The sequence below is a fragment of the Scardinius erythrophthalmus genome (assembly GCF_964197995.2).
Source record: "Scardinius erythrophthalmus genome assembly, chromosome: 5".
Taxonomy (NCBI): Eukaryota; Metazoa; Chordata; class Actinopteri; order Cypriniformes; family Leuciscidae; genus Scardinius; species Scardinius erythrophthalmus.
Window position 1 is genome coordinate 26,146,200 of NC_138225.1, and position 19,172 is coordinate 26,165,371.

Here is a 19,172-nt window from a genome sequence, read left to right on the forward strand (position 1 = left end):
GTTTTTCCCCCACATAGAAGTTGAGATGTATTTGGATGATAAGAAGGAGTGCTACCTAAATCTGGATGACACCGTGTTCTGTGACAGTGTCCTGGCAACCAACGTTACTAAGCAGGAGTGCTGCTGCTCTATCGGTGTGGGATGGGGCGATCACTGTGAGATCTACCCCTGTCCCGTCTACCACTCATGTGAGATTACAGACAAATACAGGGATTTATTGATGGATAAAAGAGGTATTGGTCCATCAATGGGTGTATAGGTGTTTATTTGATGTTGTCTGTTGTTTTCAGCGGAGTATCACTCTCTATGTCCAGTTGGCAGAGGATTTTACCATGAGGAAGGAAAGATAGATTATGGATTAGCCGTGCACAGAGGTATATGCGCACACATATGTGTATTCACGCACACAAACACACACTCCCTCAAATAATTACGGAATTTCTCTCTTTCTCGCTCTCTTCGTAGATATTGATGAGTGTGTATTGTTCTCTAATGAGATCTGTAAGGAAGGACGCTGTATGAACACACAGCCTGGCTTTGAATGCTACTGCCAACAGGGATTTTACTATGACAGCAATCTACTGGAATGTATCGGTAAAATCACAAACACAAATACACGCACTTGACTGTCCAAATACACACTTGCATGGGTTAAGTAGATTTTTTAAAATGAAATTAATACTTTTATTCAGCAAAGATTGACAGTATTCAATTATTAAATAATAATAATTGTAAATCTTTTTCTACTTATATTTTCATGCATTGTAATACATATATATATATATATATATATATATATATATATATATATATATATATATATATATATATATATATATATATATACACTAACGTTCAAAAGTTTGGGGTCAGTAAGATTTTTTTATGTTTTTAAAAGCAGTATCTTCTGCTCACCAAGGCTGCATTTATTTGATAAAAAAACAATAAAAAAACAGTAATATTGTGAAATAGTATGACATTTTAAAATGACTGTTTTCTATTTTAATATATTTTAAAGTGTAATTTATTCCTGTGATCAAAGCTGAATTTTCAGCATCATTACTCCAGTCTTCAGTGTCACATGATCCTTCAGAAATCATTCTAATATGATGATTTGATGCTCGAGAAACATTCATTATTATTATCAGTGTTGAGAACAGTTTTTTTTTCAAAATTCTTTGATGAATAAAAAAAGTTCAAAAGAACAGCATTTATTTAAAATAGATTATTTTTTAACATTATAAATGTCTTTACTGTAACTTTTGATCAGTTTAACTCATCCTTGATGAATAAAAGTAGTGATTTATTTTATTTCTTTCCCCCAAAAATAAAATTAAAATTCTTACTGACCCCAAACTTTTGAACGGTAGTGTTTAATGTTACAAAAGCTTTAGATTTCAGATAAATGCTGTTCTTTTGAACTTTCTATTCATCATAGCATCATGAAATAAAAATGTAAATAACTGTTTTCAACATTGATAATAATAATGAATGTTTCTCGAGCATCAAATCATCATATTAGAATGATTTCTGAAGGATCATGTGACACTGAAGACTGGAGTAATGATGCTGAAAATTCAGCTTTGATCACAGGAATAAATTACACTTTACTGTATATTCACATAGAAAACAGCTGTTTTAAATTGGAATAATATTTCACAATATTATTGTTTTTGTTTGTATTTTTAATCAAATAAATGCAGCCTTGGTGAGCAGAAGATAATTCTTTTAAAAAACATTAAAAATCTTACTGACCCCAAACTTTTGAACGGTAGTATATATATATATATATATATATATATATATATATATATATATATATATATATATATATACAGTGGTTCAAATAGTAGTTGTTATATTAGATGATTTTATAAAACAAAAAAACAAGAGTAAAAGTCATTTTCATTTTCAAGTGTGAAAGCCAAGTTTTCCTTTGCCGCGCTATCACCCGCTAGTGGTAGAAGGAAGGATTTTTTGTCTGCCACTAGAGAGCAGTAGAATGGCACAGCACTTCTAACTCACAAAAACATCAATAAACCTTAAATCTCTCATACTTGTTGAACTCAAACTCACTATAAAATTCCATAACAATCTCTGTTTCTCTCTTTCCCTCTGTAGATGTGGATGAATGTCATGATGAGTCCCTGTGTACCAATGGTCATTGTGTGAACACTCGAGGCTCATTCTACTGCACCTGCAACCCACCCTGGGTCCCTGATGCCATCAACAAGAAGTGTGTCTTTCCCACAGTTACAGGTAAGTCTTTCTAATTGAGTGTCACACATAGTAGTAAAGCTACCTCATCAAAAAGCTTTTGCCCCGTGTGAGGCTCGAACTCACGACCTTCAGATTATGAGACTGACGCGCTGCCTACTGCGCCAACAAGGCTGTGGCCCACACCAGCACAAGAGGCTTTATATAGTGTCATTCTTCTATAGTAACATTCTTCTCAAGTGGCTAAAAAAGTTTCGTTACACTTTATTTTAAGGTGTCATTATTACAGTGTAATTATATATTTAAGTACTGAGTAATAATAATCAACAACATGTACTTAATATAGGGATAGGGTAGGATTAGGATTTGGTTGAGGGTTAGTTGCATGTAATAATAATACTTACCCCAAACATTTGAACCGTCATGTATTCTTGCTTTAATTTTAAATTAAATACAAATGTAATATAAATGTTAACGATTATTTAACTATTGTATTTTAATAATTGTAGACTCAAGTATTGGTCTGGTGGCGAGTGTTTACGTTTCGTTATGATGTAATTTTTCACTGGTCATATTTCATATTTAAATTTTTTTTTTGCTGTAGGTGTGGATGAATGTCAGGACCCTGCTAATTGCAAAAATGGCCACTGTGTAAACACCCAAGATTCCTATTATTGCATCTGCACTCCTCCCTGGATTCTAGCCACCGACCGCAACAGCTGTGTCACACCTGAGGAACATACGGGTGAGTATAGATTCACGAGATCATCACCGTCATAATAACAGATGCCACGACTGTGGCCCGGGAATTTGACTGTTCTCTCTGGAATAGTAAAGACGAAATAACTCCAAGCTTTTATTCAAGTTCTCACCCAAGACTGTGTGCTTCTGATATCTCTCTCCTTGTCTTCCTCCCTCCTCCTTTTTTCTCTCTATCTGTCCTTCTCTCTGTATATCTCTTTAGTAACGGGTGTGTCTGTGGTGCACCTTTCAGATGTGAATGAGTGTGAGGATCCCTCCTACTGTAGGAACGGGAGATGTGTCAACACTCCCGGCTCCTTCCACTGCATTTGCGAGCAGCCACTCACCTTCAGTGCAGCCTTCAAGCAGTGCGTCTATGATGGTGGGTATCACAAGTAACCAGCATGCAGACTTGTGATGGGTGGAAAAAGTTCTTGTTACTTGTTTAGCCTTCATGCGGCTTGGCAGTCCAGAAGCTTTTGCTCTGAGCGTCGGTTGACCACATGACTGCTGAGCATTAAAGATGTTTTAGCTGTGTTAGCTTTGAGTTGGCTTTGTTTCCACCTACTTTTCCATTTCTTTCTCCTTCTGTGAACCCTGTGTATTTTGTTTATATTTTCATGTCCTCCATCATCTCCTCATCTCTGTCTTTCTCAGACCGCACCGCAGCACACAAGGACATATGTTTCCAGGAGGTCGACGAGGATCTTATGTGCACGATGCCGCGGAATGATCTTACGGTGACGTACTCTGAGTGCTGCTGTCACTACGGTCGAGGCTGGGGCCCGGAGTGCCGGACCTGTCCCAATAGAAATTCAGGTATTGCAAAGAAGTCTCTTATGCTCACCAAGGCTGATTTTATTTGATCAAAAATACAGTAAAAACAGTCATATTGTGAAACATCATTGCAATTTAAAATAACTCTTTTCTATTTGAATATATTTTAAAATATAAATGTCAAAGCCGAATTTTCAGCATCATTACTCCAGTCGTCAGTGTCACATGATCCTTCAGAAATCATTCTGATATGCTGATTTGAGGCTCAAGAAACATTTCTCACTATTATCATTGTTAAAAACAGTTGTGCTCCTCAATGTTTTTGTGGAAACTGATAAAAAAAATTCTTCAAGATTATTTGATGAATAGACTGTTTTAAAATGGATCATTTGAAATAGAAATCCTTTGTTAGATTAAGAAAGCTTTACAGTCACTGTTGATCAATTTGTATGCATCCTTGGTATTCATGTCTTACCTAACTGACCCCAAAGTTTTGAATGGTAGTGTAAATATCATTAAAACATTTTACAATGTTGAATTTTCTGTTTTATATTGACATGTATCCGTGTGTAAATTAAAAAATATATATATTTACACCACCATCCAAAAGTTTGGGGCCAGTTAGATCAATTAAAATTGATCAAAAGTGACAGTAAAGCTTTCTCAATCTAACAAAGGATTGACTCTCTGTGGTCATTAAAATCCCATGGCACTTCTCATTCTGGCCACATTCCCTCCATTGGCCTTTATCAGTCATGGCCTCCTAATAATAACCTCCATTTTTTCAATTGGCTCTATCACTCTCTCTCCTCTCCACCTATAGCTAGAGTGTGGTGAGCTTTGGGTGTACAGTAGTACATAGTAAAGCGCTATATAAATGCCTCGTTCATTTATTCATTCATTCCACATTTGTGTTTGGTAAAGCAAGTAGAGAAGGCTGAAATTATTATGTGCTGAGGTTGAATTTAGAAAAAAATTTAGACAATGGCAGAACACAAAAATGCAGTTGCATTTGAGCACATTTTTGATTGAATACAATAACATATAAAAACATGTTATGAATGTTATATTCAAGATAGCAAAAGTAATGTTCCTTTACTTAGTTTTGGTGTGTGTGCGCAGTGCTTTTTAACAGGTTATGTGAGATGCATTTGGAGACTGAGTCTGATGGAGAGGGGGACTTCCTGGCAGCTTTCTCTTACAACCCAGGTGACCTTGACAGTGTAATTCACCTTGAGCTAAACAGATTGACTCAAAACCGGCACAGTGTTTCATGATCTGTTCTGTTACTCTCATGTGTTCAGAGGGAGACAGTTCAGAAGAAGACTCAGACGAGTGTAGCTGTGCTAATGGACGGTGTGTGTGGTCCTATCTGGGTACGATGTGTGAGTGCAATACTGGATTTGTACTGGACCACTCGCGAACACGCTGCACAGGCGAGTATTAATGCAGATAGTTCCCTGAAACAGAGGTCATGCTCCTGAAATCGACATATTTAATCACTTGTGAATGTATGGACAGACATAAGTTAAGGCTCCATCTCTCTCTCTTCCTCTAGATATTGATGAGTGCGCGGGCCGAGGGACAAGGTCGAGCCCCTGCAAGAATGCACGCTGTATCAACACCCATGGTTCATTCAGATGTCACTGTAAACAGGGATTTGTTGCACGCCAACCTAACGTGTGTATACGCGCGAGGGCTCAACAGTTCCGCAGCCCACACACTTTCTCTCATGTACATACATAAATTTGATATGCCACCACTAATACACGTCATCAAATGTAGTATAACTGCAGAACATTATGAACATTTACCCACGTTTCACTTCCTCATGTCCTGTTTATCATTTTTTGATTTAGGAAATTAATCATTAACTTCTTAAATATGAATATGTTATGTTGCTTTTATTGTATACTTTTATTCATATCGCTCTTAATCTATTTGCACCCATTTGAAAATGTGTTTGTTGTTGTGTTGGATGAGGGATTGTCATTGGATGAAATGTCTTTTAACTTAAGTGGGCTCTTTTTATTATCTTGCAGCTCAGCACGTTATGGCTAACTTTATTATAGCTCACCATTTTGTTAAATATTGTGCTTTTTCTGTTTCTCTTCATTTTTCTTTTTTTTAACGATTAACTTTGTGAGAATTAAAGTGATTATTTTTTTCTTATTGCTTTCCGCCCTCTTTCAAACAGTTTGATATCAACGATCATTTGATTTTTGTGATATTTCTTTGTTTTAATGTCTGTTTTTGTTCACCATTGATAGTGTTTAGTTCTATTCATGTGTGTTGTACATTGTGTTCTTTATTTGATAATGCAGCCATGGTCATCTTTCTTTGGCTGCACTGAGCATATTACCGTGTTTATATGAAGTTCATTGACAGATGGCAATAATGGTTTTGGTTTTCTAAACCATTTAATTTGTGTAAAAAAAAAAAAAAATTCTACTGAAGCGAAATGAAAAAAGTATGTTTTCAGTTTCTTACATACTTTTTGCTTTCTTTATGAGACACAACTGTGAGAAGTTATTTTTCACACACACAAAAAAAACAGACTTAACTACAGAACCACAATACTATAGCAGTAAGAAAAGATGACATATACCAAAGAAATGAAGATTAATTAACAATAATTAAAAAAAGAAGCCAAACCCTCAATGCTGAGTGCTAGCTGACTGATTCTCTATCTTTAATTGTTTTATTTCATTAATTACAGTTGGGATCCAGCAAGGTGCTTTGGTGAATTTCTAAACAATAAGGCTGAGAAAATGGGAGATAATTGTTGCACTATGAAAACACACAGAGAGGGAAGCCTTGCTTGTCAGCTTGGTTATTTATCCATAGATATTATCCCTAAGTAACACAGAATATTAGTCCCACTCTTAATCATACCAACCACTTGATTTCAAAAGCTGGTCTAATTTTCCTTTGAGTAATGACAGCTGCTTTGAAAATGGCATCATCTGCTCAGACAAAGGGGGAAAAGTCAAGTACCAGCGTACCTGACAGACTCTGAGGAAGGCTGAAGGCCGAAATCCATCAGTGTGCAGTGTTTTAGCTATTTAATGTATCTATTGTGATTAGCCATGATGTGAATAAAGGCTTTTTAACTTTTTTTGGACCAGAAGAAGTGCCTTGTATTCTTATTCTAAGGTTTGAAACCCAACCAAAGGGTTCTGGGATTACTTCCCAAGGTCCTTTCAGCAAGTAGCATTGACGCTTTCTGATGTAGCAGCAATAGTAATAGAGTTGCTACAGCACATAGTGCTACTACGATGAACAAAATGGTCGGCTCTTAGATTTGTTAAATGATGTGCCTGGTTTGCAGGCTGTCAATAACAACCTGTGTACGTACACAGAGATAAAGAATAGCTTTTCATAACAACGTGCCAAACTGAAATTTAAAATGTATTTGCGTGACTTGTTTTAAAATTACATTCAAAGCACCTGTTAAAAGCACGTCTGAGGCTAGTTTACAATGTTCTTCACATTTTAAAATGAATTCTTCAGCGAGTCAAATGTTAGTATAATCATACTAATATTTCTAGTGTTCTTCCTCCGCCTAGTGGCAAAAAACAAAAACAATCAATTTTATTTCTGGCACTAGGGGGCAGTAGACTGTGATCGATCTTTCATAAACCTTTTTCACTTTTCACTTTTATAAAGCACTTACATTTTTTTTTCCCATATCATATCAAGCTTTATAATACATTTCCAGTTAGTTTCTCTCTTTCTGCCTGTAGATGTAGATGTAGATGAAGGTCATTAAAGGAGAACTCCGGTCAATTTTAACATTGAGCTCATTTTTTTGTACATTTGGAGTGCTGTCAGTACAGAGAACAACGACAAAAATCGGTGTTGCCTACACCGAGTTATTCTATTTTTAAAATTTGCACCCTGTTGACTTCAATAGGGCAAGTACTAAACCTGCTTTTAGGCTCTTAACATCCTTGATGTGTCATTACAAGTTCACCGAGTTCACGCGCATAGGTTTATCACGCGCGTGAACTCGGCAATCGACTACTTTGGACTTCAACCGAAAAACAGGATGTAAACAGGTATTTGCGCTGGCTTAAATAACATAATTTTTATACATATCTTTCACATCTACTGCAGTCAGATCCACTCGTGTTCACTCAGAAGGAATCACTCACATTTTCTGTGCACTTGTAATGACACATCAAGGATGTTAAGAGCCTAAAAGCAGGTTTAGTACTTGCCCCATTGAAGTCAACAGGGTGCAAATTTTAAAAATAGAATAACTCGGTGTAGGCAACACCGATTTTTGTAGTTGTTCTCTGTATTGACAGCACTCCAAATGTACAATAAAATGAGCTCAATGTTAAAATTGACCGGAGTTCTCCTTTAAGAGTTCTGTGTAGTAGGCCTACACTCGGACAAGGACCTGTGTGAGTTTACTGCATTCGCAACCTACCCTATATATCTGACGCTGCAAAAAAGTGGACCTTAACCACTGCTTTGTGCACATGACTGTACTTGTAGTGTACTGATTAAAAAGTCTTGCCCCGTGTGAGGCTCGAACTCACGACCTTCAGATTATGAGACTGACGCGCTGCCTACTGCGCCAACGAGGCCATACCAGCTCTGCATATAGGGGCACGTGATCAACTGACTCAGGGTTCACAATTACGGGTTCACAACATCTGTTTACATTTCAAACAATAATGTGAATCGTGAAAATTGTTTGGTCAAGAACCAAATTAGCCCAACTTGCTACTAAACAAACTCTACTAACTAAGGCAGGTGACCAATCGGGGGCTATGACCAATCCGTTACAAGGCATTCCGCCAATCAGTGGACATTTCGGGGGAGGAGAATCTTCGCAGTTACATTTTGTGCATCAACACAACAGGTCATTTTTGCTTTGAGTGATTACCCTCAGACACACTTCCCCTCTTAATCAGTGTAATTAATGTTACATCAAATGTAATAGCAAGGAATACAAGATCTTGTATAGTGTTGTATTCAGGTAAGCAGAGAGGGACAGAACTCCACTTCAGTATTAGTTGTGTCTTTAATCCTCTGCTTAACAAAACAAGCAATGGTCATTGTGGATAATAGATTATTAGATAATCACTTCATTGTGGTTGTATTTTTCTCTTGCTTAAGCTGTTTATCGAGTCTGGTCATGTTTAGATAAAAAGTAATTGTAGAAAATATGCATATCAAAAGCACATGTTAAAAACGAACACAAAGGGATACTTGACCTAAAGATTCTGTCATCATTTAACTTGCTCACCCTCATGCTGTTCCAAACTTTTCTGACTTTATTTTCCGGCAGAACACACACACGTACATACACGTCTGGTTCGCCATCTTTGTGGGGACTCTCCATAAGATATTCTGAAGAATGTTGCAACTGAACAGTTTTGGTTACCATTGACCTTTATTGTATGGACAAGTACACCAGTTGAAACATTCTTGAGAATATATATTTTTTTTGTGCCCCGGAGAAGAAGAAGAAAAGTCATACATGTTTGTAATGAAATAAGGGTGAGTAAATTATGATAGGCTAGAATTTTCACTTTTGGATGTAGTGCCCTTTTAAGATCTTATGCTGGGGAAACAAAATCAACAATCAAATATTGAATTCATATTAGTGACTTAGTTATTTATTCAATTAGTCGTTTATTTACATTCCAAAACAAATATTCAATTTTTATTCATGAAATGGTTAATCAACATTCATAGGCTGGGTATCTTAGCACCCAATAAAATCCTTTATAAACACAAAAAGAGCTAACAGGGCACAAATAACTAGGATGCAACCCAGAGTGATGGCAGAATACAAAGTTTTATCATGGAACAGGGGTGTCTTCACCTGGCCACGTCTGCCTTTTATTGTTATCCCTGTACTTGCAGTACTTAATCGTTTCCCCACTGTTTTTTCTTTGGTTCCAGTAGCAGTTTGAATCATAGTTGTAAGATTTATACCAGTAGCTTCATTTATTGTTGTTGGACCATTTAAAGTTTTTATAGCTTGAGTAGATTCTTGTGGTCTGACTGTGGTTGTTTCAACTTTAGATGGCTCTTTTCCTGTTGTTTGTAGTCTTTTTATGAATGTGCTTGGTGCCGCTTTTGTTTCAGTTATAAATGCTGCTGTTTTGAATGTAACGGTTGATCTAATGTTTGTTGTTGCTTTTTTTTCAGGTGTAATTTTTGAAGTTTTTAAATAAGTGGTAATGAAACGTGTTGCTCCGTCTGTCATTGGTTCAGGGATTGGAATTGCACTTTTGATATTAGCTGTAGTTGTAGTTTTAGCAAAACTGGTTGTCCCTGATTCTTGTTTTAGTACTGTGATGCCTACTTTTGTTGGTTTCTCAAATATGCCCACATCTGTTTCACTTTTACGTGTTTCACTAACAAGTATTCTCTCAGGTGTGGGTGTTTTTTGAGCTGTATTTGTCCATGTTACCTCAACAACGGTACTTTCTTTTATTTGTGTACATGCGGTGACTGTTTCACCTGGAGTTGATTTAGCTGTTTCTAGAGTTTCTGCCTTTTTTGTTACAGGTAAAATGGGTGTCTTAAATTTAGTCTCAGACATGGTGATTGTTCCCCCAGCTGTAGTTTCCACTGACCCGGCTACACTCACTGCTGCTGTCTCAGCTGTTGTTTGCAGAGAGAGTTCAGCTAAAGCAACGGCAGACGATGCTCTTGATACCACAGATGTTCCAGACATTTCTTTCATCGAGGCAGTTCCAGGAAAGTTTGTGATTATTTGTGCTTTCGGCGTTTTCGAGACACCTTCAGTCACAGCTAATGCACCCGCTAATGTTGTCGTCTCTGTTTGAGCTGCATTTGAGCTGATTGTGAATAGATTTGTGGAAGACTTCATTTTAATCTCAGTTAGTTCATACCTAGACAAGAATAGAAAACCTGTAAGCATGAAGAATTCTTACAGGACTGTCACATATTTTTAAAGAACTATATCATTCGCACCCCATCGTCCAAGATGCCAGCAGTCCAGTCACACTGATCACCCCTAGAGAACATAGTACTGAGTAGATCAGTAAGAAGGAAAAGGATTCATTTGAATGATTTTGAATTTACTGTGATGTGAAGCCACCAACCTGTGATGATCAGCGCACAGACATATCTGGAAGCCATCTTGTCTTTCTCTCTTTGCATGACCTGTGTGGAACATGAAAATAACTCCCACAATTACTCTGTACCATGTGGATTTGCTTCATGAAAGGACTGCTCCACCCCCAAACAAAAAGTCACACCCACTTCAGCCCCTCATTTCATTGAACAGATATGTCAGGTGATATTATATAAAAATTAAAGGGGCGGTGTGAGGTCCAAAAAGGTAGTTTGTTGCCTGAGGGCAACACCATGCCATAGAGGGTTAAAGCATCCAAAAATTTGAAGCGCTGTTGAGGAATTTAGTTTACTACGTTTACAAGCCTTTATGAATAAATAAATCAGGTTATTTCCCGGTAGTGACGCCAAAACGTAATAATTTGCGTATTTAATTTATGTCGTTGTGATGTTAAATAAAGCATTAAAAACCGAAAAGTAATTGTAATCAGCGGGAAACTTACGGCTCATTTAAGCAATAAGCCCCGCCAAGCTGTGTTTTAGAGTGGATTTAGAACAGCCACAGAGTGCCTAAAACCCCCTTAGCTGTTCTAAATCCACTGTAAAACACGGCTTGGTGGGGCTTATTGCTTAAATGAGCCGTAAGTTTGAGCTGCTTTTATAAAACGGTTACTCCATAAAAATATTCATTTTAATATTTATTTTATTCATAAAATAAACACCAGCAACACAAAATATAACGTTATAACACATTTATTCCAACGCCAAGCAATGCAGTTCCAAAGAGGTTGCTAAGCAACACATGCAGCAACAAAGGATCACAAACGGCAGTTGCGCAGTAATCACTGATCTATATAATGACATGTCATTCTATATAGATCAGTGGCAGTAATACATGTAATGCGGTCGCAGGTGTATATGTTTGTTGAGTAATTTACAACGGCTTCGAACGCGGCTCAACCAATCAGAATCAAGGACTGGAACTATCCGTTTTATAAATATTATTCTCTCATGCAGTTACAGATGTAGCATTTTGACTGTACCACTTCTTCTGTTGCTGCACCAGATTTCAAGAAAAGAGTGAGGCTGAATGTAGGGAATAGGGACGGGGAGTTTAGGGGGCGATTTCGGATTCAGCCAGAGTTTGCATACATTACCTCCTCCCTTACTGCAGAACTCTCGCTCTTTTTCAGGATGCGTTTAAATAGATAGTCCACCCAAAAAATAAAATTTAGAAAATTTTCATTTTTGGGTGCACTATCCCTTTAAATCTACAGTTAGGACACATTCACATAACACACATGCGCACATGCTGGGCGATTACGTTTTCATGCTGGGCGAAATCGGGGTTTACGCAAAAGCTGTTTATGACCTTACTCAGGAAAACGGGTTAACGCGTGATCACTTGCTTTATCGGATTATTAAGCATAGTCGGGTCAAGAACGTGCATAAACGCAGAAGAACGTGTTACTATTTGGGACTTTGTATAAATTAATGTTTTAAATGTAAATTTCATCTCATATATCCAACTAAACATGCCAATAAAATAAGTTGATTTTGAAGTGAATTTTGCTGGGCTTTTTAAAGAAATGTTTAGTGTTTCCTCACAGATTTGGATACAAATTATAGTAGTATCTTTAGGTGGATGTTGTAAATGTTGCAAACAGATGTGAATCCAGATATTGACCATACAATATATGTATCTGCAAAGCTTTCTGATTTAATATTTGTATTTATGAAGTTCCATTTAGTCATATTGAACAGTCCACTGGTGTCTCAAGCTTTTTGTTTTGGCATATTAAGACATTTTTTCAACATAATTATATCAAACATTTTTACAGATAAGAATGGGTGTTTTGCTTGAATTCAGTTATACTGATTAGAGCTAAACAACTTAATAAGCCTTAACAGTATTATAATGTTTTTTAAAGTATTTACACATCATCAGAAATTACTATCACAATATAGGCTATAGAATTATGTGAACAGTAAATATCATGTTTCTTTAGATGTATTCTTATATTTCAGACTGTAGGATTTCTGTAATAGTTCTTCGTTCATTGTACCATATGTACCATCCCCTGTCACCGAACAGCCTACAAACCCTGTCAGCCTACAAACATTTTAATACCACTCATGTCACAAATGGCTAATTTTGTTTTAAATAGCAGGTATAGTGGTATGTCCAAAACATAATAATTAATAAATATATTTACCTGCTAGACTATGCAAGGAATACCGATAGCACTGTCTCCAAAGGTCCTGTGACACTGAATGTCAGGACACGTGCATGTCATTCGATTTGCATGTTAAATAGAAAGACACCTTGTTCTCTAAGAACTGGGAATATGCATGTGTCTGTTAGATCGCTGCTCTTAGTCTATTATCATCCCTCGTATTTGTATTTGAATGTCAAATTGTAGCCAGATGATTTGAACATAAAGTGACTCAGTACACTAATTGCAGAGACAGTTTTGTGGAAATACCATGCAGGGGTTTGGTGCTTTGCTCAAGGACACAGTGATGAAGCAAGATTCTGATATTTCATCATTTCATGATGTGGGAAGGAATGTACCCCCGGAGCCTCAGCTACAGAGCGGTGTCGAAAACTGCCAAGAATTTAGACTCAGGCCGGCTTCAGTACACAATGTCATTATGTTAATCAACTGCTCTAAATCAGTTTAGCCGCTCGGGGGAGCCATCAGCCAATCGCCACAGCACATGGTGAACCCAACTGTCTGGGTGCTGCACTCAGATGCTATTGTTAGAGAAAAAGAAATAGGTGAAACTGAGATGATATTAGTAACAGTTTGACTGAAACGGCATATTAAATTTAAGTAAATAGTTTCCTTTCTTATTTATACTTCCATTCATCAGCCTCCGCGTTCCACTTGTCACCTGTATCTTTCTCTTTTTGTCTTCCCTCAGTAGTAGGCCTATATAGCATGTGATTAGGTCTATTGTTGTGAGTCATTCTCCAGCTCAGAAATACTTTCTCTTTGTCTCAGTGCAGTATGACTCACAGTTCTTAATCGGGTATGAGAAGAGCCTTAGTTTGACAATCTGTTTATCTAACTGTAGCCGTATCTCTTGTAGTTGGTAATAGGTGTTTACTGTCATTCAATGGGACTGCTGTTATTAGTTTCTGAATAGGCTACGTGCACGTGGCCGCCATTTTGGATTTCAGATCAGCGAGTGTGCGGTTAGACACTTCCGGTTTCGCATTACACCTGGTGCAGGGAACCGGAGAAAGCCGAAATGGATCTTTTGTAGTTGTTTATAGAATCAATTATCACTTAAAATACTACTAAGATCCATATTACTATCACACGATAGCCAATGGCAATTAAATGCACGCATGCATAGTCAGATTAATGAATGAAATATTAATGTTCACGAACAGAAGATTGTATTTGACTCCTGCTGCATACACATACGCAATGACAGTTATGCCTACTGTAGCCTAAATATAGAGTTACAACTACGATTACAGTTGTTTGCATTAAATGCACGTTAGCCCTGTGATAGGCTACAATTTATATCCATAAATACTATTTTCTCAATTCTGCATGCATTTTTACTTACATCAATTGCTCGATCAATATTATCATCACATATTTTACATTTACATTTTTTACTGTAGGTACCACAAACAAATATAGGTAAGTTTGTGTATATTTTACACGTAGTACTGTATGTGTTGCTTATAAACACCAGACAGATTATTATTATTATTATTTATGAAACAGATAAACTTTACTCATATAGCCAACTCATAAACAGATCAACTTTACTCATCTCACTTGCACAAAATAAATGCAGTAATAGAAAGCATAGAAACGCACAGGTGAAATACACTGAAAATTATATGCATTTAAATATTTGGTCGGGTTGAAGTCCTCCCTCCGGATCTCCTGTATCCACTCAGCCCGTACCGCAGCGTCAACGGGGAATGCATGAAAGCTGACTTCTCTGTTGTAACGTGACGAAATGGTACAAAACGGCATACAACGATGAAGAGCTGAGGCTGTCATCGTCTGAAAGGCAAGTCACCTCTCTTGAATACTCCTTGTGAAAAAATATCTCTGTGGTAATGGAACTTGGTCGCTGTTGTCTCTCGCTGTCAGATCACCGTAGTTTTCACTGGAAGTACTGGCCCACACACTCAAGTTCGAACAACTGTCGCCGTGCACGGAGCGAATTGTAGCCTATCACAGGGCAAACGTGTGAATGTTCACAGTGTATTTTATGTAAACAACTCTAATCGTAGTTGTAACTCTAAATTTACAGTAGGCATAATTGTAATTGCGTATGTGTATGCAGCACGAGTCAAATACAATCTTCTGTTCGTGAACAGTTGTATTTCATTCATTAATCTGACTATGCATCCGTGCATTTAATTGCCATTGGCTATCGTGTGATAGTAATATGGATCTTAGTAGTATTTTTAAGTGATAATTGATTCTATAAATAACTATAAAAGATAATTTTCGTCTTTCTCCGGCTCCCTGCACCGGGCGTAATGCGAAACCGGAAGTGTCTAACCGCACACTCGCTGATCCGAAATCCAAAATGGCGGCCACGTGCACGTAGCCTATTATCCTGTGTGTCTGTGTCAGATTATTTTACTGGTTACTGTCAAGATCCAGACCACAACAGACATTATGCTATCAACGTGCTCCAATCTAAAAAACATTGTGTGAATGTGTTTGAATGAATTGTTAGAGGAAATGATTTAATGACTCACTGCATGCAATCACGTACAATGTACTATAAAGAACTTACTTTGTGACCATTAAAAAAAGCATGTTCAATAAAGTATCCATGTGTGTAGTATGAATGCAGTCTGGTCGTAGCCTACTACATATGCCATGTTGGCACTGTCATGTGATCACTTGACTTGTGTTGGGACAAGTTGGAGCTAAACTGCAGGACAATGTCACTCCAGAGGCCTGTACCATGATGGTAGTTGAACAAACTCAGGGTTACAGGATTAGTTTCGAGTTGATAAAACCAAACCAATCCAACCAGGCTTTGTTGGTACCATGATGCTGATCATCAACATTCTGGCTTTGTTCCTGAGTTTAGGAGTTTAGATGTGACATCAGTAGCGAACAGCCAATCACATGCTCAGAAAGAGTGAAAACTGCAATTAAAGGTACAATATGTAACTTTTTGCTTTAAAAATAGCAAAAATCACTATATCTATGTTATATATATTTTTTTTTTGTGAACTTACATTATCCCGACTGTTTCCAACAACTTTCAAACCAGGAGAAATTTGTAATTTAATTCGAAGACACGTACCGTTTCTTTATTTCTGTTTTGTCGCCGTCAATGGCGTCATATCCGCGTTCTCCCTGGTTTCCGCTTGTACTGCCATAGCAACCAGAGCCCTCTGATAGTAACCAAGGCGACAGACGTGGACAACTGTGTAGTTCGCAATGTCTATTTGCACGCTGTTGTTGTTGTTTCGTTCAAACATTATGGACCATGGCAAGCAGACTTTGGATAAAAAAGGAGAACTAAAACGGGAATCAATATCAGCGCGGTGTTTTCGAGATGCCTAGAGCTGCACGTCCGAGACTTCGACCTCTCCTACATGTACTTTATTAAACAGGTGAGCACATTTACATAAAACTAATCAATGTTATATAGTTCAACAATGATAAAATGTCAGAATATGATCTGTATGTTATTCTAATGTTGATCTAGCTTACTGCTAGTCTCATACAGACAGACTAACACATACATTTCAACACATTCAAATGCAGTTTAGTGCGATAGTGTAATGTTAGACCAAGTGAAACAGCGCTGCGTTACCTCACAAGTTTAATTTGTCTAATAAACTGACCTGCGAGTAGTAATTCTGCACTTGCGTGTAGTTTGGTAGAATGAAATGTCCATATTCCTTTTATATCCGTGGGACTCGCGTCGCGTGTGGAGCTGATAGCTGTCTCTTAGCAATCCCGCGATTCACTTCTCTCTTCTGCAGACTATTACGAGATTGAAAAATATTACGAATTTAAACAAATTTACACAGCAAGAAGAAAATAGCTGTCTATGAAAGAGGACAACTAAAAGAAAAAGTCTTGCTATATCAGTGCAAGTAAAAATTGTGAAGTTAGTTTAAACAGTTGATAAAGGTATAGAGAGAATTGAACTTTCAAGCTCACATGTAGTCATTTTATAGCTTAATCTGTTATTTATATAACCTTTATATATTTATATTGTTCATGTGATTAATTAATAATTACATAAATAATATCTAAATCATACAAAATTATTATTCTAAATAAGTGTTACTAGACGATTTTGTCTTTAAAAATCATTTGCTATGTAGTGATCTTTAGTTTGGAGTATAAACATGGTGGAGTGACTTTATCCTGAGCTCACAGCTGATTGGGCCAATTTCGGTTTGAGATCTCTTACCTGGAACATAACCTGCCCGGACCAGGCTAGCCGTGGAGCGTAAGTTACAATGGCGATGAAAACCGCTAAAACCCAAACCACTTTCATGGTGCCTAAAACCCAGGGTTGGCGCAAACTAAACAGAAACATAGCTGGCTAGCCACCTAAACCGGCTTCATGGTATAGGCCCCTGGACAGAGTTTGGACACCCCTGACTATTGTGACTATTGAACTAAATTTTATATATATATATATATATATATATATATATATATATATATATATATATATATATATATATATATATATATATATATATATATATATATATATATATATATATATATAAAATCATCATACATATTGATTTTCGCATTCTCTATTTAGTGTGGAAATGCTTGGTTTCAGACGCAGTTAGTCACTTGTTTTGTTTCGTAATTAATCAGTGATTTCGAACAAATTGTTTAGTGGATGATTCAAGTGGATTTTAGTGGATTGATCTCAAACAAAGTCACTTACTGGCATAACAAATTAACAATAAAACGACGTAGAAGGATTCACTGAGAAATTCCCACCATTAATGCACAGGCTGACAGTCTACACTGAAGGCACAAACACACTCTATCAAGGACTGAAACCAACTGTTGTACAATTTTCTTCATATTAGTTTAGTTTGAATTTTAGAATATAAATCGACATATAAACTATATGCATTGAAATAAGAATACCTCCTCACTGTGGTGCTTTCTGAATTCATATTGATCATTATAAACAACAACTTCCACAAACCTTAATCTTATACACAATTTTATTCTTCTCTAATTACAGTATCTGCAACATCTTTCAGAGAACTGCACCAATGAACAACAATCCTTTAGAGTCTGTCTCGTGTTTATTTAAGGATCTCTCATGCATTACCTCATTGTGCCACTGCCAATGATGCAGATGGATCTGCGTTTGAATGGTTATGTAGTGCCATGCACAGCACAGCACAGAATAACCACCATCTCATATTCCCATATACCGGTTGCATAGCAACAAGAAACATCTCATGTTCTGATAGCCTGTTCTTATTCCAGTTGCAGAGAGAGAAGAGAGAGAGGTGGGGCAAGTGGTATTTGAATATACAAAAGACATAACTTGTTATGTAAGCTGCACAGTCTGTTACGTTGTGTTATATGTGTTCAAATGTATAAATAGATGTGTTATTAATAATATTACACTCATATTATTGTGACTGTGTGTACAGCTCATCCTCATGAGATAATGCTGGCTTTGTTTGCACGCCTCAGCCCTGTTAAGTCGTAATTAGCATAATAAGAAAGGCACTCATGAAGAGGTCAGCAAGTCCCTCGGAACCAAACCCAGAGGTGCCCAAAATATAGGACACACACATTCAAGTGACTTAAATGCTCTTAGTGAATTAAACACGCCTGCTGACACACATACAAGGAGTTGAATGAATTGATATGGTCGTTCGAAATATATATGAAATTACATTTTTGGGATAAGTGATGTTTGGTCACTGGGAGATCCCAGTTGTTTTGATTCTGGAATGCATGAATCTGCGTTTCAACCTGCAGAATGACGAGCCGAACAAACCTCACGCTTCATCTTGCTAAATCTCAGTTGACCTGATTCATCTACAGCACAGCCTCAAACTCTGTCTGTTTCTCTTTCTCTCTCTCTCTCTATGTTGTTTAATTCTCTTTCTCTTTATCCCTCTGCCACTCTATATTTCTAATGAGGTCAGAGATTGAGTTTGTATCAAAGTCACAGCTATCCAGCAAGTGAATCATGCAGCGTGTGTCTCCAGGCATATCATATTAATGAAAACAGCATCAATGTCACCACCTGTACACTACAAATTTCAGAATGGGATGCTCTAATGAACTTGTGTATATGAGAGAGAGGGATTGTATCTGTGCGTCCTGGTTTCAGATGGCTATTTTAGGTCG

At 37.1% G+C, this 19,172-nt stretch overlaps 1 protein-coding gene across 2 annotated transcripts in view; it reads left to right on the plus strand.

Annotated features, from left to right (window-relative positions):
* The window catches only part of ltbp3 (latent transforming growth factor beta binding protein 3), a 49,319-nt gene extending 42,466 nt beyond the window's left edge, over nucleotides 1–6,853 (plus strand). The window contains exons 21-30 of one of the 2 annotated variants that reach the window (XM_081365222.1): nucleotides 18–188; nucleotides 291–374; nucleotides 466–594; nucleotides 2,122–2,259; nucleotides 2,822–2,962; nucleotides 3,182–3,340; nucleotides 3,616–3,777; nucleotides 4,858–4,944; nucleotides 5,040–5,171; nucleotides 5,294–6,853. In XM_081365222.1, the coding sequence (XP_081221348.1) occupies nucleotides 18–188; nucleotides 291–374; nucleotides 466–594; nucleotides 2,122–2,259; nucleotides 2,822–2,962; nucleotides 3,182–3,340; nucleotides 3,616–3,777; nucleotides 4,858–4,944; nucleotides 5,040–5,171; nucleotides 5,294–5,481 (1,391 nt within the window). In that variant the 3' untranslated portion in view covers nucleotides 5,482–6,853. The remainder of the gene's footprint in view (nucleotides 1–17; nucleotides 189–290; nucleotides 375–465; nucleotides 595–2,121; nucleotides 2,260–2,821; nucleotides 2,963–3,181; nucleotides 3,341–3,615; nucleotides 3,778–4,857; nucleotides 4,945–5,039; nucleotides 5,172–5,293) is intronic. The other variant, XM_081365223.1, reaches the window with a different exon arrangement.
* Nucleotides 6,854–19,172: the final 12,319 nt, after the last annotated feature.